At 43.3% G+C, this 25,451-nt stretch overlaps 1 protein-coding gene across 11 annotated transcripts in view; it reads left to right on the top strand.

The window, feature by feature from the left end:
• The window catches only part of SSBP2 (single stranded DNA binding protein 2), a 1,952,970-nt gene that overhangs the window by 1,687,930 nt on the left and 239,589 nt on the right, over window positions 1-25,451 (top strand). For all 11 annotated transcript variants that reach the window (XM_069627566.1, XM_069627564.1, XM_069627563.1 and 8 more), the window contains one exon: window positions 18,680-18,734. In XM_069627566.1, the coding sequence (XP_069483667.1) occupies window positions 18,680-18,734 (55 nt within the window). The remainder of the gene's footprint in view (window positions 1-18,679; window positions 18,735-25,451) is intronic.

Here is a 25,451-nt window from a genome sequence, read left to right as displayed (position 1 = left end):
TTAAACATATTCCCACTGTTGAACAGTGTTGCTAGCCTTAAAAAGGAAAATTAACATCTCATCTCTTCTTTGTCTTGTTAGGGTGCAGAAGTAAGACTCTTACACTGAGGGCTCATAGTGTTTGCTATAAACCTTTATTCAAGAGTAAAAAGCAAAAGAAAACCCTACCTCACCCTAACTCTAATAGGGGTTTCCCTGCCTCAACTGAAATAACTAGTTTCAGAATGCCCAAAGGAAAAGTCCCAATGTCCAGTGTCAAAATCATAACTCTGTCCTGTACTCTGTAAGCTAACTAAATCAAAGGAAATGTCTTCTTGGTCCAGAGGAATGACTCCCTTCCCCTGGACAAAAGGCAGTTCTTGTCTTGGTCGGATTCTCCTGATGTAGTTTCAGCCACTCCTTAGCTGTTGGGGGAATGTCTTCCTTTCCCCAGCCTTCCTCTGGCTCACAACATAGTTCCTTGGGAGTCCCAGACCCTGGTTGTCAGCTTTGGCTTTCTGTCGCTGTATACTGTACGGAGGAAGAACAGCCTGTGGTGGGTCCTTGACACTGGTGGGCAGACCTGGTTCCCTCTCACCAGGTACTGCGATTAAGAGTAGCTGCCTGGATTCACTCCCCAGGCTGTAATGGCCCATACAGACTTGGTTCACTAACCTGTCAAGTACTGTATGACCTGGCTATGAACTTCCAGTTCTTTTTATTTGGGTGCAAGTCTCAAACTTGCAATTCCGACTTTAATTTTCCTTTCAGTGGGCTTGGCTCACTCTCCAGCCGAGCACTTGAAAGCCCTTTGCTTTCCTATCACTGCATTAGGCTCCCCAACCCTCCTTTCCCAGCCTTACGACTCATGCCAACACCTCCTTGAGCCTTCATCACCTTCTTGCTTACCTGTGTTGTGGTCAGCACGAGTGTCGGCTCTCTTGAGGTAGCTGGACTCTTTTGCGGGGTTCCGATAACTTTGTGGAGCGTCCCTTGCTCTGTGGTGGTTCAGCAGTCGTCATTCCTTCCGGGACAGTGTGGTCTCAAACTCTCGTGCTTTCCGGGTTTCTGGGGCTCCCAGAGTCTGTCTGCCTGTGGGCTTTGCCGTCCTCACGTCCTGGACCGTCCTCCGACTCTCTCTCCTTGTTGTAGGGTCCCAGTCAGCCACCCACCTGCACGTCCTGGTTCTCGCTGCTACTCCAGGGAGGATTTGATGCTATGTGAAGCCCATCTTCAGTTTTTATCTCGTTTCTTCCAATCAATTATCACGAACTACTAGACTGGTTAAAGTGGTTCCGATGGTTATTCAGTGTTGCTCCGCACTTCCTCCTTCTCTCAGTACTAAGTGAGTGCTGATGTGGTAACTCACTAAGGATCTTCCCCCTCTCCATACACTCTACCTGGACTGTTTTAGAAAAGTGCATAGAGTATGACGTTAGGATTAGAGAGGAAGGAAGTGAAGGAAAGGTGGCGTAACGATCGGAAGGGGGTCATGTGATTAGTGGGAATACCGCGTTCTCCCGATATGGTCGTCACTGTTCCCAAAGGGTGTTTCCCCCTCCCATGAGAACCAATACGCTGAATACCACCCCCAGGGGGACTGTCGGGTAGTAGCATCACCACCCTGGCCTCCTGGAATTTGTCAATCTCCTCTCCTTTGCATTTGAAAAGTCTGCAAAATACCAGACATATGATACCCATTCCAGATCTTGATGGTTGAATCTTGATATGGCGAGTTTGAAATATTTATAACAAATTTCTTACACCCATACTTGAATAATAGTTGCCTGTTTAAATCCTCTTAATGAATGTGTAATGCTTTGGCTTGAGGAGGCGTTAAACCAGTCTCTCAGTGATAGAGACTCTAGCATTTGCAGAATGGTCTTTGTTATGGTTCCTTTTTATCTTCACAAATGACTCCCCCAAAAAGACTTCCAAACAGCAGTATTTGGATGAGGTTTAGTAAATTGTTCTTCTGTGTCTAGTGCTACATTGGATTTGGTGCGGGTGGTGACCCTGAACCTTTCAAAAACCTGCATATGTGTGGAAGCCCTTCACTCAGGAAATTTGGGGTGCACCTATGGGTGCATGTTTCTTCACTATAGCTTCATCCTGTAAGAGGGAGCTTGGCAAGTACTGTGAAGCTTCCAAGAAATACTTGAAATGTTCAGAGAAACCCCAGGGCCAGCCATTAAGCGAATGCAGATTTGGTACTCAGTCAGTAGACACCCAAAGCTATGCTTATGTACAACATACATTGTTGTATTATCTGCTCCTTTGTTGCACTGGTAGATCATGACCCACAAATGAGAGCACCACAAAACCACATTTTGGAGGTCTCCTTCTGAAATGGTTTGCTGGTGCTACATCTGCTATTGTGCCATTCCCCTGGATAAATTGCCCCTTCTTTTTTGTGTTGTTAACATTAAGAATTATTTGTAACTTACATTGATTTCATTTTTATTTTGTTTAATCAAAACTAGTAAGTCGACTGAGTCACAGCCATAAAACCTGTGTGTCAATGTTAATCAAGTTTATTCATTAGTGGTTCAAATGCCAATACTTAACATTAATAACATTTTTAGGAATTTCTGTCATATTTGAAGTAGTTTTTTGTAGTTGAAACCCAAAACTTACAGCAACCCTAACGGAATTATAATTTTATTTCAATACCTACAGAAGTTACTACTTCACTTGAACTACGAACGTTTGCATTTCAAAGAAGTGCAAATGTTTCATCTTGTGTAGATATTCACAAACATTTACACATTAAGGACAACAGCAGTGATTTGGCGCTGTATAAACCCTTTAAAACATAACAGGTCTCTTATACCTGAGTAGTATAGGATTTAAGCGGTGAAATAATTCTGGTAAAGCGCAACAGTTGCCATAAAAGTAAATATAGCAATTACAGAATAATTTTCAACGTAGTCGGGGCAGGGAGAGGAGGGCTTTTGAAAGCTATAACTATACTTTTCCATAACATTCACATTCGCAATGTGTACGGCTCACATTTTCCGAAGCGTGTTATCTTTTTATTTTTTGACAGACAAATTTCACATGCAAGTTCAGAGAGGCAGACTTTACCCATGTCTTGGACATGTTTCTTTGTGAGTAACATGTCCAGTTGTAAGGTGGAATCACTTTTAGACATAACATACACCTGTTGTAACATTTCACATGTAATTATTGGTCTCTTGTTAAGCAATGAATGAATCCCTGTAGTTGATTTTGTGTTCGGAAAACACTACTTACTAAGCTGCCGTATCACCCAGCGTCCCTGTGATTTAGCATTGGATGTGTTCCGAGTGCTTCAGAATTAACCCGTATGTTCACTTACCCTTGTCCAATAAGGGTAGACCGGTTAATGTGGGGCTCAATTGGATGTAGTGGAAAGTATATTAGTAAAGCTATATGCCTTGGTTAGAAGGGTGGAGTAGTCCTATAACATAGATAACAGTCAAGGAATTGTTTGACCAAAGTGGTCTTGATATTTATCGTAAGAACGTTCTTGCTTCTATCAGTCAAAGTTTGATATATCTAAGTAATGTGTAAAATTGTACATCTGCTGCAATAAATTGTAATTCAGTTTAGTAGAAATAATAAATGAGAACAGCAAATCAAATTTTAGCGTATGCAGAAAAAGTGTGCAAATCACAGAAGAGCAAATACACTGCTATCCTTTTTTGACGTGTTTCTCGTCGCCTACTACAGCAGTACGCTTAAATTTCGTTCTTGCGAGGCAAAAATGCCAATTGGATTTTGTCTCGTTTTACATTAAGGTACAATTCTCTGGATATAAAGATTAAAAAAAAAACTTTTGGGCATATATAAGTAGATGTTGCAAATATTTATTAATGAGGCTTATGTTAAGCACAAATAACATTAGCAAGAAAGGTGAAATATGGGAACCTAAGTAACTGTGCACCATTCTGTCAATCAAGAGGTTAGTTTCTATATACCTGCATTAAATGTCTGCGTTACTTTTTTCTTTCAGTATATTTTAATTGCAGATAAAGCTGTAATTAACATAGGAATGAGTGTTTGCGAAGTTCTGGCAGGTTGATTGGTGTAACTAAATGAATTAGAACAACCTAAACAAAATTGTCAATCTCAGGACTATGTTAAGAAAAAACATTGCGAGGGGCAAACATAAGTACACAATAATGGTCCCTGACCCATTTTACTATGAACGTACTGCATATTTATAGAGCATTATAATCACAACTATTGTTGTCAAACTCCATGTAAGTCCTTATTGGCTCCCTGGATCAGGAACTCGCCCACTGTGATTTAGTGATCCAGTAAATCCTCTAGTGGTGGCATGCCAAGCGCCCTTATGTATATCCTGCAGCTTGTATCCTAAAATAATTTTAAAAATACAATATCTGACCTTCCTGCACACCCTTCAGTACCAATACCCCTGACTCCGTGCAATCACCATTAATGACCACTTGTGATATTTTTACCAGTACATATAAGTTCTGATGCTTTAAGGATTTCAATCAAGCGACACACACCTTGGTCTCGGCCTGGTATGTAGCGCACAATTGAGATGCTTTTCTCCTTATTTGATGCAGATTCAATTTTGGGATGGTACACTACTCATATCACACCCCCTTTTCAAATACCCCGGGTCACAATGGACCATGAACCAGGCTGGTTGGTAAAAAGCAATATTTATTTATTTTAAAATTCAAAAGAAATCATACACTTTTTAATATGGGGCAGCATTCACCAATGGGGTGATAATTACAATGAGAACGTGAGCAATGCACTGGGTTTAACCTTCTAGTGGAACAGATACACAGCAAAGCGGAATATGAGCACTTTTTGGTTTAGGAAAGATAGCACCCAAGTTAGGATTTCCCCCTGCAATGTTCCCTCAACCTACAAATTCTGGATAAACAGAAGCAGCAGGTAATCAGGAATAAGAAACAGGAGACGGAATCCAAATCTGACCTTCCCACCCCAAATAAGAGAGAAAAATGGATTTTAAACCCCTTGCAGTGTTTTGAAATGATACTCGCAAATGGACAAATAAATAAGGAATGTGTGTTAAAAACCTTGAAGTAAATATAATTCCTCACTAAAGCAACAATGCAAAGACACTAATAATCACAAAGAATGGATTACCAAAAGCATACAGTTTGAAAATGAAGGGAAAGTTTAAAACAGATTGCAGCAAAATGACACGTTTTTAAAGTTACATTTTTCAATTCCCGGCTTAAATAACCTGAACGATTTTTACTAAGAACAGATGAAATACACTGATTTGGAGTGCGGCTGGGGTATACAGGTATATCACAGGGTTAATAAGGAAGTGAAAGTAAGTCTCTAGCTGGTAAATTGGATGAGTTATGCAAGATATAAAAAGGTGCGCTTTGAGTAAAATGAAACCTTGAAATAGGAAAGGAAATCAGTTGTGACAAGAACAGTTTTACTCTACACTAGAGTATTCAGGCTAGGCCACCAAAGACGGACACAGTAAGATCAAATGTTGATTCGCGAGTTCAACCCTATCACCCCCAGCGCCCAACCCTGGCGGAAACAATTCTGATCACTCGAAATATGACTAATGGCATAGGATTACACAAGACAAAATTGAAAAGAGAGATGGCGCTAGCACTAGAAATCAAGGGCAGGGTTGCACGGATAATTCTGACAGTTTTACAGATTATCAGGATAAGGATAGGATGGCTTAGAGAGTGAGGTAAGGACAAAGGCAAGACAAGATATACTATGGATTTCTATGGTGTGGTGATTTATACTCGGTCTACTTTTAGTTTTGGGATTTTTGGACCGTCAATAGGGTCTGGTCACTAGACGGCGGCGCGACTGGCAAACAGTTGGGCCGTACTGGTCACTGGATGGCACTTCTGGAATGGCAATTCTGGTCACTGGATACTAAAGTTCAGCTGGATGGCAGGATTGCAGGATAGCAGGATGGCAGCGGGCATGCAGTTAGTGGGCAGCAAGCCAGGCTGGTTCAAGATGCAAAAGGTACCACAGCTTTCCCCTTTTTAATGGGAGATTAGTGGGTTTTCAGATTTGAGGCCTTGCTGGGAATAAGATCAGCACTGCTTGGGTATTGCAGTGGGCCCTGGAGTAGGGTCAGCAATGCTTTGGCCTTGTAGTTGGGGTCTGGAATCTGGATGATGAATGGAACAGGAACGCAGCGCAGGAACTTCAGGAAGAGTGTGTGTCTAGAGTCTTGTCAGGGACTCTTAGTTATAATACATAATGACATCATCGAAGTATATGGCTGGGCAGGGTCTGCTAAACACGCCTCTACCAACTGGATTGGGCAATCACTGTTGGCTGCCTCCCCTAGGATGTGACTCAGTTTAGGGGTTGTACTTTTATGAGGTGAAAAGACTTCACACAGACCTTTTTGCCAAAAATCTGTCATAACACAATTTACACATTGCCCAATGACATGAGCAGGTTACATTTTTTATGCAGACCATTCCACTCCAACTCTGTGAGACATTGTTTCATCCCTCTGATACATTTTGGTAATTTTGAGTATGAAAGATTCGGCCTAAAATTCCATAACTTTATTCACATGTGTGGTTTATCATAAGGGATATAAGTATAGAAATTTGCATTGGCATCATTGATATTTTTCTTCTAATCCCCAATACTTTGCCATTTCTATTCCCAAGGTGTCAGTGACTTCTACAATATCTCAAATTATAAAACACAAAATCATTTTTAAACTGTGAGATTTTTACCTTTTTGCAAAGTCTTGCTGCAGAGATAAGTCTTTAAAGTTTATTTATAAAATAGTCTTTGGAAGCAAATGGCAGTCCTTTGTCCTGACCTGGACCATTTTTATCTTTTTCAGCTACCACCAACTGTCACTTCCCCCAAAGGGAGGATGGGTTTTTCCAGCTTGATTGAATGTTTATTGCCCCTTATCCACTTCACACTTTGATGTCCCAGAATTTCTATTGAAAGAGGCCCCTGCCCAGACTGAAGTTTGATTAGTATGTGAAGTTTCTTTGTCCTGGTCAGTCACAGTTTTCCAACCTAGCAATTATCACTTTCGTGTCCTGGAAGTTTATGGTGGCTCCCTTCCTTGGGGGTAAGCCTTAGCTATGCCAACTAGAATAACTTGTTTTTGGAAGCTTGCAAAATCTAGCCAAGTCAGTTTAAAACCTTTCTTTTCTTTTCTTTGGTCCTGAATAAAAAAAGAAACATGCCTGTGGAATCAAAATAGCCCATATGTGTTTCCCAACAGCCAACCCCTTCTCATTGCTAGGCACAGACAAGCTTTCATTCAACATATTACTTTTCCTTTAAAACAGGCATTTATTTTTCTTTGGTTTGCAAAGCCCATTTTAAACATGTGGTGAAAACTGCTAGCATTCCTTTAAAATTCGATTTTGCCATCTGACTTCCCAATATTGTCTTGCAGCCATAGTTAGTTTCTTGTCCACAACAATCTGTACAAGGCAAAGGTCTCCTGGAATTGACATGTGCACAAAGCTATGATTTCTTTTGCATGGTTCATTCCTTTGACACTTTGTAACACAAAGTAAAGTGTTTCCTGTGCACGGAAGAAAGTGAAGTTTCTTGGGCCTTTTTTTCAGATTTGGCTTAACAGGGCCTGTCATTCAGAAATCATGTATGGTTTTGCCGAGGCACATTGAGATATACTGGGCATGGCAGGGCCTTATTGATGCGAGTGGTTTAAGAAGGAACAGATGGAATTAGCGTCAAAGCAGCATTTTTTTTAAAGGTGAAAAAGTTTCCTTTTGAATGGGGATTTTGGGGTTCCAGCAAAGCACTGCTGCCTTTTCACTTTATTCCATTTGTATGTGTCAGAACACACTGGCACGCTCCTTCAGTGTGTACCCTGGATCCATCCTGCCTGATGTGTGCTTGGCAGGACGGTGCAGCCATCTTTTTGTTGCTGCAAAACGCAGTTTTGAGGCCATGGTGCTCACAAGAGCCAGCGCAGCCATTTTGCTGTATCTGCGGAAATGCAGCTTGGTGATGTGGAGAAATATTGTTGAGTGGGTCCGTGTATCCACAGCTTGTGAATCTGCTTAGTCACATGCTGTGCATATAGTCCGACATCTAGTGGTAATCACAGAGTATTGCATCTTGTCTTTCAAGGATCGAAAGGGGACGTTGAAATGGGCGTTCTTGTAAAACTATCCCTAACGTGACTTGTAGTGTACCCAAGATTCTTCATGTGTCAAGGTCTCTCAGATTGTTTTTTTCCACCCAGCTAGCTGGTCGCCTTACGCGGAGCTTGAAAATGTGCTAATACATATCTTTGTCCACGATCTCCAGTCGTTTAATATTCGTCCCCTTCACCGACGACTGCTTCACAAGCAACGTCGAAGACCGTGGAAAACAACTCCAGACTTCGATGGCTCGTGCGCCTGTCGACCGCGTGGCCTCGGCCCTTCGGCCAGGCCTACACAGTATGGAGAGTGAGGTCCGGGGCTCTTTCTTTTCAAGAATGCATTTCCTTCTCCCTTCTCTTTTCCCTTCTGGTTTTGCTGTCACTATAAACCTGAGCTATGGACAGGGCACCTTTTTAATTTTGCACTTCTTGCAAAGGCAAGTATCCCTGGACAGACACACACCCCAGGTGTAATAAGTATCTACCCCGAGATCACCACGAGGAGTCCTATCGGTCTTGCAAGCCTTTATGTCCTAAGACGATAAAAGAATGGCAAGTAAGATGGTGGACGGCCTACACCATAATGCAGGCCAAGGGTAGCTCTCCCACCGCCACAGTCGCTGAGAGTGACGAAGAAGTGAGCGACAGCAGTAGCGCCTAGACGAAGGCCATTGACCTATCTTCGGAGCAGCAATGCTCCGAGTCGCCCGGCAGGCAGGCCGGCCATCGGTTCTGCTGTGGGGAGTGTACACTCCTGCAACAGGGACACATACACACTACACACAAAGGAATGCACACAACTTCCCGGACCTACTCGACTGACTAGTCGGGATGGCCAAAACGCCAACGAGTACGCCGATATCTTCAAAGAACCCACCGATCCACAGGGTCGCCAGCCCTCCCCGCTACCATCTAGGCGGCATGCGTCTGGGCACTCAAGTGACCAGGGCGTCGGCACCAAAGTTCATAAGAGCGCGCCGGGCGTAAGGTTTCGGCAACGTCAAAAACCGCAACAAAGCCGCTAGGGCGGTCAAAATCCCTTCCAGAAATGCCAAGGATCTGCGAGAATCTGGCAAACATCATCTCGTGGCAAATAGGCCTAAAGACATGGCAAAGGACATGTCCAGATGTCGAGAAGGTCAGTAAGAATATACTGAAGGTTCCCAGCCCCTGTCTAAGACTCTGTCAGACAAAACTCGACGGCGTAAGAACACAGGTTCCCAAGAAGAGCCCTTCCCCCCCTCCAAACCCCTCTGGGTCATCCTTATGGACCAGGGACAGGTGTGAGGGGTATATGAATAAACCTTCAAAATTTGCAGACGTTTCAGAGATGTTTATCACTCCTAAAAGGCAAAGAGAGGAAGACCTCTATCCTACTATGTCTAAATTTCAAAGGACATCCAGTCACTCTCCTCATGAGGAGGTGTTTGATCTAATAGAACCAAAAGAGACCCCTCAGGACCCTTATGATCAGGGTGAGGATCTTTTTGAAGAACCAATAGACCACTCCCCAGATTGGGGTGATGATCAACCTGTGTGTGAAACATCATGGCTGTCACTGACCAATACCCCTGACCCAGACACATTGTGCATGGATCCTCCCATAGCTCCCCCTATAAGACGGGCATCTCCCATAGATGACCAGATGGCATTCAAAGTTAGCCTGAAAAAAGTGGCAGAACAGTAATGCAAAAAGCAGAAAAAAAGCCTGACTAAGCCCTGATATGCCCAGGGGGTATACAATAGTATTTCACAATTAATCAGGGTGAGAGATCACACATGAGGTCCTTAGGTGTATTATTACACACTCGTAAAAATAATAACTGAATTCTAAAGCTATTGGGTTAGCCAAATCTTGGCCCCTTAGTTTATTTTACAAAGCAGTTTCTTCATTTTTTACAAGACAAACCCATAAACAGACATTTTTTTCATTTAACAATGTGGTAGTACTACTGTGTACCATCCAATTAGATCCAAAAGGATTTAAATCGAAACATGCACATTTTCAATGTTTACATATAAGCGCAAGATGCAGATCTGAAGTACCAAACAATACACAATGTGACATAATATACAGAACATTATAAGAAGGAGGTTGACGCTATAATGTTTTGGCCAATTGAAGCTATTTCTTGAGGCTTTTAGTGAGAATGGCTGCCTTCAGGACGGGGGCAGGGGGATGTTCTCCATGCCCGTGGGGTATCTGTCAATATCAAAACTTAAAATTGTCTCAAACACTCGCATTTAGTTCACCTTATGAGATCACACACCGTTATAACACACACTCTCATCTGTTGTTGTTCCTTGACAGATACCCCACGGACATGTAGAACACTTCCCCCCTGTGCGTGATCTCTCAGCCTGATTAATTGTGAAATACTATTAGAACAGTAATGCATGTCATATGTATCAAAACATTGTGCCAAACATCTGTGCATTCACAACTTGTCTACCCACATTGTTAATTGCAGAGCATTCTAAAGATTCCCTAACATGCATTTACTCTATATTTGCAGACCATTCTCCAGTCTTCAACAGCTTTTGTATGAATGTGATTGGAGAGGCTTTCTTCTATTCACACATTTTCGTTCTTTGAATTATATCTTTGAGGTATCTGCGAACAATAAAAATGGTGCATGTTAACGATTCTATAAACTTCCTTTTGTATATAAAAAAGGGTCTTAGAAATACATGCATCACAATATTATGTTGGCGTATCTGACATTGCACTACATAGTACACACCCACCTTACCATGGTATATGCTTGCCATTAAATGCAGAATTATCTACTTTTAATAAATTAAAGAATTCGCATAATTGGGTCCTACTGCTCCTAGTGCAAAGGCAACACATGTGAGTTTTAATGTGCTGATTTTGCAAACCCCTGCTTTCCTAGTAATACTTACAAGCATATTCTGGATTATGAAATCTATTTGATGTAGTCATTAGAACATGCTCTAGTTGTTAACTTAGGATATAATGGAGTCTGAGTCCCACCATGCTTACTTAATTCTTATCAGATTGAAAAAATATATGTTATTGCTGGTCCATTAATCTATATCCAGACAGAGAAAAGACATTGGGCCTCATTACGAGTTTGGCGGTAGCTGTGCCCTTATTAAGGGCACAGCTACCGCCAAACTCGCTACCTGCCCCAGCACCCGCGAATGGGCCATTACCGGCCCATCACGAGTTGAATGGGCCGGTAATTGCCCATTCACGGGTGCCGGTATGGCCAGACTCTCAATCTCATTTTGCCCCATAACGGTGCCGGTGCAATCACGAGTTCTGATCGCGGGTGCCGGTCTGCATGCCTGGTCAGACCACACGTGCAGTCCGACACCGGCAAGTAGAACTCGTAATGTTGCGGAGAGGTAAAACCGGCGCCGGTAGCACTACTGGCGCCGTTGTTGCCTTTCTGCAACACTTGTAATGAGGCCCATTATCCCAGTTTCTATGTAAGGAGGAACTACCTTTCAAAGTTCTAAACTTTTGTGCTTAGAGGTACAACGTTTTCTCTGTACTTACTATGATCCCACAAAATCCACTGTGATCTTGCAATGTTGCATTCAGCATAGTCCTAGATCACAGCTTCTGCGATGTGTATGCTTTCAGTCCTTTATATATTCAAATTCAGGCGGCATGATATCACACAGAATTCTATCATAATCAGCACTTTCAGAAGAGGAAGTTACCGAAAACCGAAGCACAACAAAACACCATGTTGCTGGAACACATAATTACTAGGACCTTAATGAAAAAATAAAAATCTTCTCTACATTTTACATGTCAGTACTGAAAATTAAACAGACTTTGTACTGCTCATCATCTTTGTTTAGCCATGTGACATGGATTTTGCACTGAAACATTAAGCATTGTTCCCTACTAATTAGAATCTCCTTTACATGTTTACTGGTGTCTGTTGGCCTGAGGGATGGTCATTTTCATTTCTTTGCTATGTCACAACTCCATAAAATGCTTAAACATAGGGCCTGTCTGGAATTTATTCTGAATGCAGCTCCTGTTCTAAATTCTTGGTTCAGTCAACTGTTTGCGAAAGGTTTGTGCATACAATAATCTGTTTTAAAGACTATTGTAGGATGTTTGCTACTTGGTCTGTCCTATTTCCTACCCGCTAAGGATGCAAGCTTTTAGATCTGGTGATTTCAGTCTTCTCCATATTGTATTATTCAGTACCAATTTAAGTGCCCTTTTTTAGCCATTTGATGATTCTGTTTACTATGTCATCAATGACTATTTTTCATAGCGGCCAGAGAAAAGTGTAAAAAATGTATAGTCTGAATTTCTCCTTTGTTTTCTGAGGATTGGGAAGACGTACTGAGTTTCTGCTTAGTCCTATTCAGCTCACAGAAAAATCCAATCTTGGTAAAAACTACTTGCGGTTGGGCGGAGTAGCACCTATCTTGCCTAATTCAGCCAAGTCTCTGGGATTTCCTTTGGATACCAGATTATCCTTGCAGTTAAACGTAAACAAACAAATCCTAAGTGCCACCATTGTGATGATCACTGCTACATTTGAGTCAGCAATTCCACCTGGATTATTTCTTCAATCTGTAATTGAGTCCTTTTGTCCCATGGAGATGGTGGTAACACCTTATTAGTTGTGTTATCAGACCGCTTTGAGACCCTGCTTGACAAACTGCTTTCCATTCAGCAGCCAAAAACAGCAGGCAGGCTATTTGCCTTCTCCAGCAGACAATTTCTGCAACTCCAGTTTTGAAAGGCCATGAATGGCTCCCTTTTGAAGCCTGGATTCAGTTTTCTAGGCTTTGATTTTCAAAGCAGTTTGTCTAGGTGATAATTCTTGCTGCAAAGTTTCCTCTCTTAAGAGGGAGCAGAAGCTTTCATGTGTGGAAAATCTTGAGATTTCAAGGGTTGGAAAACCCAGATGCAAAGCAACCTTTTCTCCTTTATGGCTTCAAGCTTCTAGAATAGCCATCCTTTTTGCAACCAGTTGAGTTACCTCCTTGATGAATTTGTGGACTGAACTTACTTTTCTTTTCGCAGAATAAGTAACATTCAGACGGTGACTGTGCATTCTCCTCCTTATAAAAATGTGCATATTATATTCCAAATAATGCTTCTCAAAGACTCCAAGAATCACGTGTGATGAGGTGCACACTCAAAAAAGGATCTTAACAAAAATGAAAAATAGAAGTATAAAACTTTGAAAATAGCTTTGAAGTGTTTGTGACCAATATTAAGGCCCAATTAGTTGACAGCCTGTGAGTCCACAGTATATGTGAACTTCCAATGCGGTCTCAACGTGTTAATCCAACTGTGAAAGTCTTCTGCAGTTTCTTTGGAGTCCTTCCTGATCATGAGGATTTCTGCACTTGATGTAGTTGTTAAAATAAATTGGCTTGGCACTGCATGTGCGTCTGTGTACCTCTTTTATTGCTCCACATACCTGCTAATTTAGGGACCACAGCTGGCCCTCATAAAGCTGTGCCCTCAATTTGTTTGGAAAATGTTCTTTAGAACTGGAAATGATTTTCATTAGTTTAGTTTAGTTTCTTTATTTGTACAGCGCACTGAACCCTCGGGTAACTGGGCGCCAAAAACGTATACAAGAGTTACAGACAGTTTAGAGCAACAGCAACACAACAACAACATTAAGTGCAGGTCGACCATGGTTACATAGGGGTCTCAAGTTCAGAGAAACAGTGGCACTACCAGGCTAGTGTTATGTCAAACAAGCAAAGTAGTTTGAGGGTGAGAAAGCCGATCACTCATGTTTCTTGCCGAAGAGCCAGCTCTTTACTTTGGCTCTAGAGGTCCAGAACGAAGGTTCCATTCTAATAGTGAGGTGTAGGACGTTCCACTGTTTGGCGTCTAACACAGGGAAGCTTGCTCTCCCTGCTCTTTTTAGGTAGAATCTAGGAATGGTCAGGCCATGCGAATACACAGCTCTAGTTGGTCTAGCTGGTTGGCGTTGGTTGACTTTATCTGCTAGGTATTTGGGGGCGGAGTTAGAAAGGCATTTGTGGATGATGACGAGCGTGCAGGGGCGATTCTATCACGTACAGGGAGCCAGTGGGCGTCCTGTCTGAAGCTAGTGATGTGAGTAGATCTAGGGATGCTTAATGCTGATCTTAAGGCATTATTTTGAAGTACCTGGAGTTTGTTGAGATTCTGTTGTGAGGTGCTTAGTTAGAGGGTGTTGCAATAGTCAATTTTGGACAACACTAGTGCCCAACTAAGGCAGTGCAGATGCTGGGCGAGAGGAATGCCTTGCAAGCGTTGATCAGCTTGTTAGTGTAGGCAGTGGTAGAAGCAGTGGCATTCACTTGCTTCTTGAGGGAGAGGGTAGAATCTAAGTATACCCCCAAGGTTTTTATTTCTTTGGCCACTTTGATCAGGTTTCCATCGATGTTGATCGATGCATAGCAGGAGTCTAATTTGTTGACATGAGATTGTGCGCCGACGATCAGGAGCTCGGTTTTATAGTCGTTGAGGCAGAGGCTGTGGTCTGCCATTCACACCTGGATTTCCAGGTATATCTCATTAATCCATTCAGAGTCATCTTCATTGCACCCTGATAGCGTGATGAGAACCTGGGTGTCATTGGCGTAATTCGTGTATGCGACACCCAGGTTATCAAGACAGTCAAAAAGGAGCTTAGTGAAGATGTTGTAAAGCGTTGGCGAGATGCAGGAGCCTTGCGGTACGCCGCAGTGGATAGGAATTGGGTAAGCTGAGGCAGATGGAGCGAAGACTCTAGTAGTGCGATTGGACAGGAAAGATTGTATCCAGGTAGAGGTGTTGCTGGAGAAGGCCGCTGCTGTAGACAGGTGATTGGTGAGGATCTGATGATCGACAAGGTCGAATGCTGCCGATAAGTGTCAGGAACGGTCAGTCGAAGATCTGGAATCGCTGGAGGCATTAGTTGATCAGCGCGCATTCTAGTCCTCTTTCAATATGGCGGTCGTCCTTTTAAATATCGACTCCGCCCACAATCCGGCGCGTTGTATCTGCAAACTCTCTTCAGCTTCAGCGCCCCGGATTGTATTTTCCATCCGTTCCTGTCCGTTCCCTTTTGTTAATCGACTGAACAGTACTTCCCTCCTTGTGTCCTTCGGTGCCTGCTTTCCTTACACTTTCTTCCCGTAGTCTGCTGCTCTGGCATACACGTAGCTCTTAAATTTTACTTTCTCTTTCGTTCCGTTCCCGGCTTCTGCCCTCATACTTCTTCCGCGGCTTGCTCTTCTAGCCGTACTCTTTCTTTCACTTACCTTTTTTCCTTTTCACTCCTCTTCCTGCGTTTCGTCGCCTGGTCCCTTCAGTGTCTGTTTTCAACTTGGTCAGCTACGAGCGGCATTCTGGCTCTGCTGCACTTTTCAGATCCTCCATTTGCAGCATCTGCCCTCTCGTACGCTAGCCGAGCCTTCTATCACTCGACAGCTATCCTTCCTGTTCCTATTTGAACGCTGACTCATATCTTTGCAGGGCATCTTTAGGGATTTTTCTCTTTATACGTCTGTGTTATTCTTCTTTCATCTGCATTTCCCTTCTCTCTTTTTTCTAGAATTGTTCTCTTATCTGTTATCTTTTTCCATCCCTTTTTTGCCCAAGCCACCCAAAGCTTACAGCATACCTTGGATTATAAGGGAATTGGAGTTATTTACTTAGTCTTTTCCGGAACTTTTGAACTGATCTTCCTGAACTTTTTCACCTAAGGAACTACTCAGCTTGGAGACCGACACCACCGTCTGTACCCATCTTGAACCAGGGTTTTTTCCGCCTCTGTGCTTTTTCCCTGGCATTAGGGCTGGCCCCCTGGGGTTCTCCGGGGACAGGGTTCGTTCTTTGCCAAGGTGGCCTCCGGAGGGGCCAGACCCTATCTACACGAACGGAAGGTGAGAACACCCAAGGACAAGACTTCTAAGAAGAAGAAGGACAATAAGAAGACGGAGGCTGCTCCTCGGGAGTTCACCTCCGAGAACTCAGGTGAGGAGGAGGGGGAGGAAGATCTGAAGCCTGACAAGAAGTCTAACAGCAAGAGCATGGCAAGCTTACCATTGTCCTTGGCCTCATCCATTTGGATCATTAGGACCAGGAGGGCTGTTTCCATTCCATGTTTTGGCCTAAAGCGCAATTGTCTCAGGCCCGCCCAGAAGGTTGTGGTCCTCCAGGTGTTTCTGAATTTGTAGATAGGCCACTCTATCTAGAATCGTAAGGATGTATGGAATGGTGGTGTTGGGCCTATAGTTAGTGGGGTTATTGGGGTCTAAGTTAGTTTTTTTTAAGAGAGGCATGACCCATGCTTCCTTAAGGTTGTTGGGTACCGTGCTAGTCTCGAAGGAAGAGTTAATTAATGCTGAGATGAATGGGGCAAAGTCCTTGGGGCCTTCCTGAATAATTGATGCTGGACAGAGATCTCCTTGGCATCTGGATGGTTTCATGATTTTTTCCACTTTGGCAGAGGCTGGTGAGAAAGAGAAGGAAGAGCAGTCAGGGGTGCGGATAGGAGGAAGGGGAGTAGGGTTGACGTTCTTGGCCAAGCTGTTCTTTTTTTTGCTCCATTTTGCATTGGGAACCAAGTGGACGCACAACAAATATGAAGGGTTGAGGGCACTTTTGCAATATTATTGATCTATTAGCAGAATCTGTTCAATAATTCTGTGCCTCCTCATGCAAATGTTTTTATTAAGTGAGCCATGGTGTTCAGGAGATTCTCCTAATAGTTGAAAAGCAACCCTTCAGCTTTGTTGATGACTTGGGTAGCGTCCTTATTGAATAATTTTGTCCCTCATATATCTACATATTTGGAGAGAGGTTCTAACACAGGTAACAGCTGCACTGTTGGTAGTCCAAGGTAGTCAAAGGTGCTTCCTAATTTATTTATGTACTTTGGGTATGATGTAAAAAATGGTTACTCTGTTGCAAGCATAAACATCATTGTATTCTTTCCCAAGTCTCTACTCTTCATTTCAGCAGACTGCTCATTGTCTCCACTTTCTTAACGTTCTAGCCACCTTTGACATCGCTGGGCACCTTTTGCCCTTGGATATCGCTGCCATTTCATTGCTTTGTTGATGCTGTCCCTCCCCTCGTTTCTGTCCTGTTCAGTCATCCCTCACTCTGGTTCCTAAACTTTGGGTTTGCTGATCTGTCCTTTTTTCATAACTTCATGAAGAATAGCAAGCTATGATGCTCCCTTTTTGAGTTGTGAATTTATTTACGGTGCCCGCCATACACTTGTATCCATTGTGGTCCTTCTCTTTGCCCTCCTTCTTAGGGAGGAAACCCGCATGTTTATCCACTGCAGGACACCACGCTGTTGCCATAGGGATTTTCATAGGTGCTGCCGCAATCAGTACTGCAGAAGCCAGTGATGCTTTCATTCTCAATGCTGCCTCTCGCTTCAAAGGTTGCCCTATGTCACATATCACCGGCAAGCCATATACCCCTTGTGTCACTTATGTATCCCCTGGAACTGTGTGACTTTCATCTTTTAGCCACCATCTCTTTGCAAAAACAATTAATTGTTCACCTATGTATGCCCATGCAACATTCTGTCTGGCGCGCCACAGAGTTCCTTCTACTAGTCTGCCATCTCAATTGTGCACACCATAGAGAAAAAGCGAGAGCTGTCCTCAGAATGATCCTAGAGTGCAGCAGTTTCTGGTCCCAGATTGGATTTTGGAGACCCGTTTTCAATTACAATGGGGATTCTTTTCTGTGGGGAGATTACTAAATCAAACGTTCTTAAAAATTATTGTTGCCTCCGTACCTGGCCAAACATCGGTTTTTGCAATTCATTCCCTTTCTAGTGCAAACCGAAAATGTCCCTCCTAGGAGCATTAATATGCCCATGCTGATCCATTACCAGTTCTCAAAGTTTGCATAAAACAATTCCCAAATTATTAGGTCAAATTTCACTCAAAATGGTATTTGTTGTACTCCCAGTATATAGGTCTCAACTATTGCCCAAATCCCCATGTTACCATCAGAATAATACTTGTTAAAACGTTGCCCAATGGGCCAAATTTTATAGTAAGTGGCCAACAAATCTGCATCAATATTTCCACACTTTGGTATGCATCAAAATTCAGTTGCAATTAGGAAATGCCACAGGTGAAGTATGCCACCACATTTCATTGACTTAGTCACTGCTACTTGACACAATACCTTCTCCATTTAGTTCTGGGACCTGTGGTCGGTCTGTTTGAGGGCGGCCTTATTTTAGTCCCACGTATTTCCCCAATGGGCCTAAATTTCTCTCCCTTTGTTGCAAGATGGCTCAGGTAGTGCAAGCCCTTTTCCCTCCCCCTTGCAATTCCATACTATCTTATTGTAATTCAATTTTCTCTACAGTCACTCCATTGGACAAGCTGTTCCCATTTTCCTCCCAAGTTACATGATTGCCCAATACTTAAAATAATTTTTAGCTGTTTACCACCTTGAACTGTAAATGGTATAATGGATTTGTGTTGATGAACATCAGTTTCCTGTACTCTAATCGGGTCACTTGCACATATAACTGTGCAATATATTGTTTTTCACCAATGCATACTGTATTTTCTCTCCAGGGCCCTCCAGGAGGTGGGGGACAGCCAGGAACTCCCATCATGCCAAGTCCAGCAGGTACTGAACATTTAAAAATCTGGGGTATAGTAAAGGATTCCGTAAGAATGCAATGTTTTATAGTTGAGTTTGGGCAAATTCCTGGATAAGGAGATGTTTGTATACTTTAGTTACTTGTAGGAAGGGCTCCAAAATGTGTGATGGTGTGTAACCCTCTGTTATAGTGTGAGAGTCTGGTAGGATCCTGTTTGATCAATTTAAAAAATATATATTCTGTAAGTTGCATGAAATCTTAGTTCAGCAGATGCCAATTTCACGACATTTTGATGAAAAGAATTAGAACTGTTTAAATGCTAATTCTAAGAATAGGTCATAATGCATGCAATTTATTTTTTTTTATTTTTTATTTTTTATTTTTTTTTTTTTGGCCTCTTCCGCGTTCAGAGACGCATGCAATTTATTTGAATTTCTTTGTTCACTTATGTGACTGTTAAGAGTAATAAAGTCAAGGACCTAAGCTTCAAGGAGTTTGGGATGGCGCAAGTATAGTTAGGTAAAGCCCAATGTTTGTTTGCTTTCTTGTATTTGTTACATAGTATATATCGATATGAAATTGCTGCTAAATGAAGAGGTAACCTTAAATGAGATGCAGTAGGTTTATTCTTTAAACTGAGGTCCCTGTGGATTCTGCAAACTTTCAGAATACATTTCCTCTAGAGCATTGCAACCACAGTGTTTTCTATTCTCTTGGATTCATCAGTAGGGAAGGAGACTGGGGAAGAAGGATTGGAAAATCGAAAGAAAGTTCCAGAGGAATCAGAAACCAAACTTGAGAGGTCCAGAACATGGCTATTAGAATTGCTTCCGCCTGTTCCTGCAGGATCTTTGCCAGTGTCCTTGCTATTAGAATGAACGCTGGGAACACGTAGCTTGTCCCTGGGAAGTAACTCCCAGAAGCTCTCAGTTCTGGATTGGGTCTCCAGCTGAAGAATCTAGGTAGCTTTGTATTGAGGCGTGATGCAAAGAGATACATTGAAAAGGACACAATTGCTGCTTCAGACTCGAGAAAACTGCTTCGTGCAATTTCCAGTCGCTGTTGTCCATAAGGAACTTGAGGTTCCAGTCGGCTACTACATTGGACAGCCCCAGGAGGTACTCCGCTGTTATTGAAATCTGTCTAATCAGTGATGCCAGAAGTCTTTGGCTATTTCTGCCAGAAGTCTCGATCTCTTACCCCCCAGGTAGTTGATGCACCTCACTGCTGATGCATTGTACATCTTCAACCGGATACAACAACTGACCTTGTCCTTGGCGAATGCTCTAACCATGAAGGATCCTGCCAAGCGCTCTATGCAATTTATGTGTAAGCAGAGCGCATGTCCTGTGGTGAGGTCTCTGCATCTGGCTCCCCAGACTTGCCTGCTGGCGTCTTACTCGATCTCTAAATCTGGGGTCTACCCGAAAAAGGCTCTGCGTTCGATGCTTCCATGTGGTTCCACCACCACAAGAGCTCTACTCTCGTCTCCATCGATAGCGAGACTTGCTGCATGTAGGAAATGTTTCTCCTTAGATGGGCCGCTTTCAGTCTTTGGAGGGCCCTGTAATGAAGCAGACCTAGAAATGTGGCTTGTAGTAAGGAGTCCTATCACTCTAACTATCTCCCTGTGGGAGAAGTGGACTTTGCTCAGAAAGAGCAGAATCTCCTTTTTAATTGTGTGTATTTTCTGCCGTGGCAGCCTGAGCACTGCATGTATTGTGTCTATCGTAAAGCCCAGAAATTCCATCGTCTGGGAAGGTGAGAACTCCCACTCTTTGAAGTAGGCTTACTTCCCTTTCTGCTTGTCTTACAAGAACATCCTTGTCCTGTGACATGAGGATCATGTTGTCTAGGTATAGGATTAGATGATATCTTTCTTCTCCGAGCTTCGCTGCTATGGGTTTCATGAGTTTGGTGAAGGCCCAAAGAGCTGAGGGGAGTCTGAATGGCAGTTTAGTGTAATTTAGTTTAGTTTTATTACTTGCATTGCGCACCAGACCCAGGGGCATCTGTGCGCATTGCATAAGACAGCTTGCTTGGTTACATAAGGTACATATTCATACATAGGTGCAATCAAAGGATTACAAAGAGTACAGACTGGTGTGAGAGGATGAAGCCTAATAAAGAAATAGAATACTATATACATTTATACATTTGTATATTGTCACATGGGGTACAATCCGATATTACACAGAGTGCAGTCGGAGGTGAAAGATGTTGCTAATCAACAGACAGAGTAGAGTGCTATATACATTTGGGAAACATATTGTATGTGTAGTGTTGGAGCGGGAGGTGGATTAGCAGCATAGGCCAGATTGCTTATCTGATTCTTTAATCCAGTTTATGAAGTTTTGCCGGAATTTTAAGTAAGACTGATCTTCTCGCATAGATGGGGGTAAGGCATTCCACATTTGGGCTGCCTTTACTGGGAAGCTGTGTCCTCCGACTCTATAGAGTTTAAATCTTGGGACCAAGAGACAGTTGGCGTACGAAGATCTGGGTGGTCTTATCGCGGTTTTCCTAGTGAATCTCTCAGTAAGGTAGCATTATTGAGGCATTTGTATGTGAGAGTGGCCACTTTCAGCTGGATTTTTTCCTGTGTAGATAGCCAGTTGTTTTTATTTTCTTATTTCAGAGATATGGACTCTCCTGTAGATTCCAAGGGCAGCTGTTAATGCGTTGTTCTGGCGGAACTGGATTTTTTTAATAGCATCCTTATTGGCTCCACAATAAAGGGCATTGCAGTAATCCAGCTTCGACCGAACTAGAGCTCTTGCCAAAGTGATGCAGCTATTGTTGGACAGGAAGGGTTTACTTGCTCTGATTAATTTACAAGTATATGCTGTAGCAGAGGCCATTGAGTTGATCTGTTTCTTAAAGGAGAGGGTTGAATCTAGGTAGAAGCCCAGAGTTTTAACTTCAGTAGCGACCGTGATGGGGTTGCTGTCAATGTTGAACGTGGAATATTTGGGGTCCAATTTTTTGAGAGTTGAGGAGGTACCCAGAATAATGATCTCAGTTTTGTCATCATTCAGGCATAGTCCATGAGTGGCCATCCATGCCTGGATGATGAGATATACCCTGTTCACCAAGGCCAAATCCTTGTCATAATCGCCAGAAAGCGGTAGGAGAATCTGAGTATCATCTGCATAGTTAGTGTAGGTGATACCAAGAAGGTCCAGATTATCAAACAGGGGCTTAGTGAAAATATTATACAGGGAAGGAGAGATGCAAGAACCCTGGGGCACGCCACAAGAGATGGGGATGGGGTCAGCCGCCGATGTGGGGGAGAAGACTCTCATAGTCCTGTTGTTGAGAAATGATTCAATCCAAACTATGGCTTCATTAGAGGAGTGTGCTGCTGAATCCAGATGTCTGCAAAGGACCCTGTGATCCACGAGGTCGAATGCAGCCGAGAGGTCCAGGAGCAAGAGGAGGGCTGATTTTCCTTTATCTCTGAGCTCATCAATTTGTGCTTTTAGGTCTATTGAGGCTGTTTCGGTCCCGCGTTGAAGCCAGAAGCCTGACTGTCGATCGCCCAGCAAGTGGTTGGATTCCAGGTGTTGCTGAACTTGTATATAGGCCATTATATCTATGATTTTTAGAAGGAAGGGCACTGTTGTGATTGGGCGGTAGTTGGTAGGGATGGCGGGGTCTAATGACTGTTTTTTGAGCAGAGGGAGCACCCAAGATTCTTTAAGGTTGCTTAGTATGGTGCCAGAGGAGGAGGCATTGATGAGTTTCGTGATGAAGGCTCAGGCTCTCAAACTCCCATAAACTGCTTTCCCATCTGAACCTCAGAAAGCTTCTTTGCGGGGCAAAAATTGCCACTATGAGGTAGCCGTCTTTTAGATCTAGACGTACCGACCTGTCTCCTTGAAGGAGTGTATCCCGTAGCATGTGGATTTCTTCCATTTTTAAATACCTGTCCAGAATATAGCCGTTCAGTTCCCTTAAGTAGATCACTGGCCTCACCTTTTCCTTTTTCTTTGCTAAAAGGAGATAGCTGACAAAGCTCTGTACTATGACGCTGGCGTAATCACTCTTTTCTCTGCCACCTTGGACACTTCTTGCTTTGGAGGGGGCGCAATCCTTTGCTGAAAATATCATGGGTCTTGGTTCTGCCTTCTGGTAGGGATTTACAAACAACTTTAGTTGAAATCCCCTGACTTGCTGCTTACCCACGCGTCTCATTACAGTTCGTCCCATGTTTGTGTGTAAATCGCTGTACTCCCCATAATTTCTGGCTTTCGCACTGTGCTCATTGTCCATACCTGCTGATTCAGCTGTTTGTCTGGAGGCTCTACTTCAACAGTGGCCTCTTCCTCCACACCCTCTCGTCGGAAAGAAAGCATCTGAATTTTGCTCTTGCCTGTATTGGAGAATTGCTATCTACAACTGGTTCCTGCGGTCTGTGAAGTATCGGCTAGAAGAGCGGCCCCTTCCTCTTCCGGCCTTGAGGAAAACATTTCACGAAATTACCCTTTTGATGAAGGATTGAGCTTTCTCCAGCACTGTGTAAGAGCCCACAAATTTAGTTGGCTCTTTGGCAAAAGGGTCCTCGAAGAGTAGCCTTTGCGTTGTTGCTCCCGCTTCAGACAAAGCTAGTTCCCTAACTTGAGGTCTACTTTTATTGAGATGCCTTGCACCTTTCAGCTGAAATAGCGCTGTTGGTATTCCCCAGCAGACTAGAGCGCCCTCTGCACCCAACTTGCTAGAACTTGAGGTTCCATCTGTGAACCTATGTCAATAGCCTCTTCTGCTAGACCCAGAATCTTGGCCACAGGTCCTGTCATGTTGAGCAATTAATTACTCCAAGCTCTTACAATACCTTTTTTATCCAAGAGTGTTAGCATTTTGGCACCCAACTCCGGTGTAGCAGTATTCCGCCCTTAAGTGACTCATGACTTCTTTATCTAGGGCTCTGCGCATTCTCGCCTCCAGATATTCCGCCACTCTGGGAGATGGCATTCATTCCTTTTGACTCCGGATGGACTAGCCCCTCTGGTACAAATATCCCCTCTGTACATTCCTCTTCTGCAGGGTCATCCTGCAAACTCTTTGCCGCTGCTTGCCCTTGTGGGAAACCAGACTTTATTTCCGGCGGACCTCGGGAATCCTCAGAATCCGTCCCATGACTCGTCCCTGGCGAGTCATCATCTTCTCCTTGGCCTGTTATTGCTACCTCTGGGCTACAAGGGTCTTACTGGAGGCTCAGCTGTCTTTTCTTTCAAGTGGGCTTCTTTAAGCCTACTGAATGCTTCTGTAATGCTATTTGCATCATGTCTTTTTTTTTTTAACTCAACTTTATTTGACATTTTCATGTAAACGTTTCAGTAGGGTCACATAGGGGTGTATACAGATGTTCCAAACATCGGAAACAAGTTCATTTTGTATTATTGACATGATTGGTACACCAAGAACATGCCAAACAATTTTTCCAGGCTCACTGTCCAGTACCATTTCCCTGCTATGTTGATCCCTCCGTATTCCAGCCAGAGTTCCGGCTCCCCCGGCCTCTCCCCCTGCAATACGCTTTCCACCTTTTGCAAAAGAATATGCTCAGCCAAGCCCCTCATGTGTATAGATCAGAATGTCGAAAGGTGTCTTAGGATCTGCGGCTTGGGGGGGGATGTCTAGGGTATCATTGCTATATCTCGCCCAGGGAAGCCATTACCTGAAGAACCTGGGTATGGTGGTGTCCACGGTTGCCAGAATGTTTTCCGATGCCCATATCTCCCAGACCTTGGGCCACCAGAGGTTAATGAGCAGACCATCTAAACAGTTCCACGTACGTGCCAACCTGAGTCAGGATGCTTGTAGTAAAGGGATGAGGTACTCCACCACTCCTTACCCCCAATAACATAAGGATCACCCTGGTCTACATCTCCTAGAATGATTATAAGTGGATCACAGGGAATTTCCACCCGAGTAATACCCTGAATCCTGAACAAGATCTCTTTCCAGTAGTACCGTGATTTCAGGTAGGACCACCACATGTGTTCTATTGTGCTATGGATTTGCATCCCCTCCAACATGAGGAAGAACATCCTCTGTTTTGTTTGTGCAACCATTCAGGGGAGAAATACCATCTCATCATTACTCTATAGGAACCTTCTTTATTGAGAGTGCATCTGGAACTTCGCTGTGCCCTTGCCCAAATATGTGACCAGGAGTCTAGGGGTATCTTCTGTTGGAGATCCCCTTCCTACCCCACAATGTATGGGAGTTTATTGTCCAGATTAACTCTATCCAGAGTCCGGTAGAGACACAACATTTTCCCCCTCCTCTTAATGTGAAAGACCTGCCCTTCCTTAGCTATGGGCTCCCTCGTGCCCCCAGCTTGCACGGAGGGATGTGAGATCCAGTGCCGGATTTGGCAGTGGCGCAGCCTCTTGGTTTCCATGAGGTTGAATTATGTTTTAAATTCCTCAAATGTGCATTGCTACCCCTCTGTGTAGCATTCTTGAAGTTGCCCCACCAGTAAGGGATTTCGATCAGGCACACACCCAAGTCTCCCCTAGCATGTAGTGCACAAATGAAACCCTGATTTTATTTTTGTCTATAAGTTCAATATTCTGAATGATATACCACTCATATCACACCCATCTCAAAATACCCCCCTAGGTCACACTGAACCAGGAATCAGGATAGTTTGTAAAGGTAAAGATTTATTTATTTAGTATTCAAATCACACAAGTTTAATATATAGCAGCAATCACCCAAAGGGTGACAATACA

Source organism: Ambystoma mexicanum, chromosome 6p (genome assembly GCF_040938575.1).
Source record: "Ambystoma mexicanum isolate Mex_15411 chromosome 6p, UKY_AmexF1_1, whole genome shotgun sequence".
Lineage (NCBI taxonomy): Eukaryota > Metazoa > Chordata > Amphibia > Caudata > Ambystomatidae > Ambystoma > Ambystoma mexicanum.
Note: the sequence above shows the minus strand (reverse complement) of the source record. Positions and strands in the feature narration are given on the sequence as shown.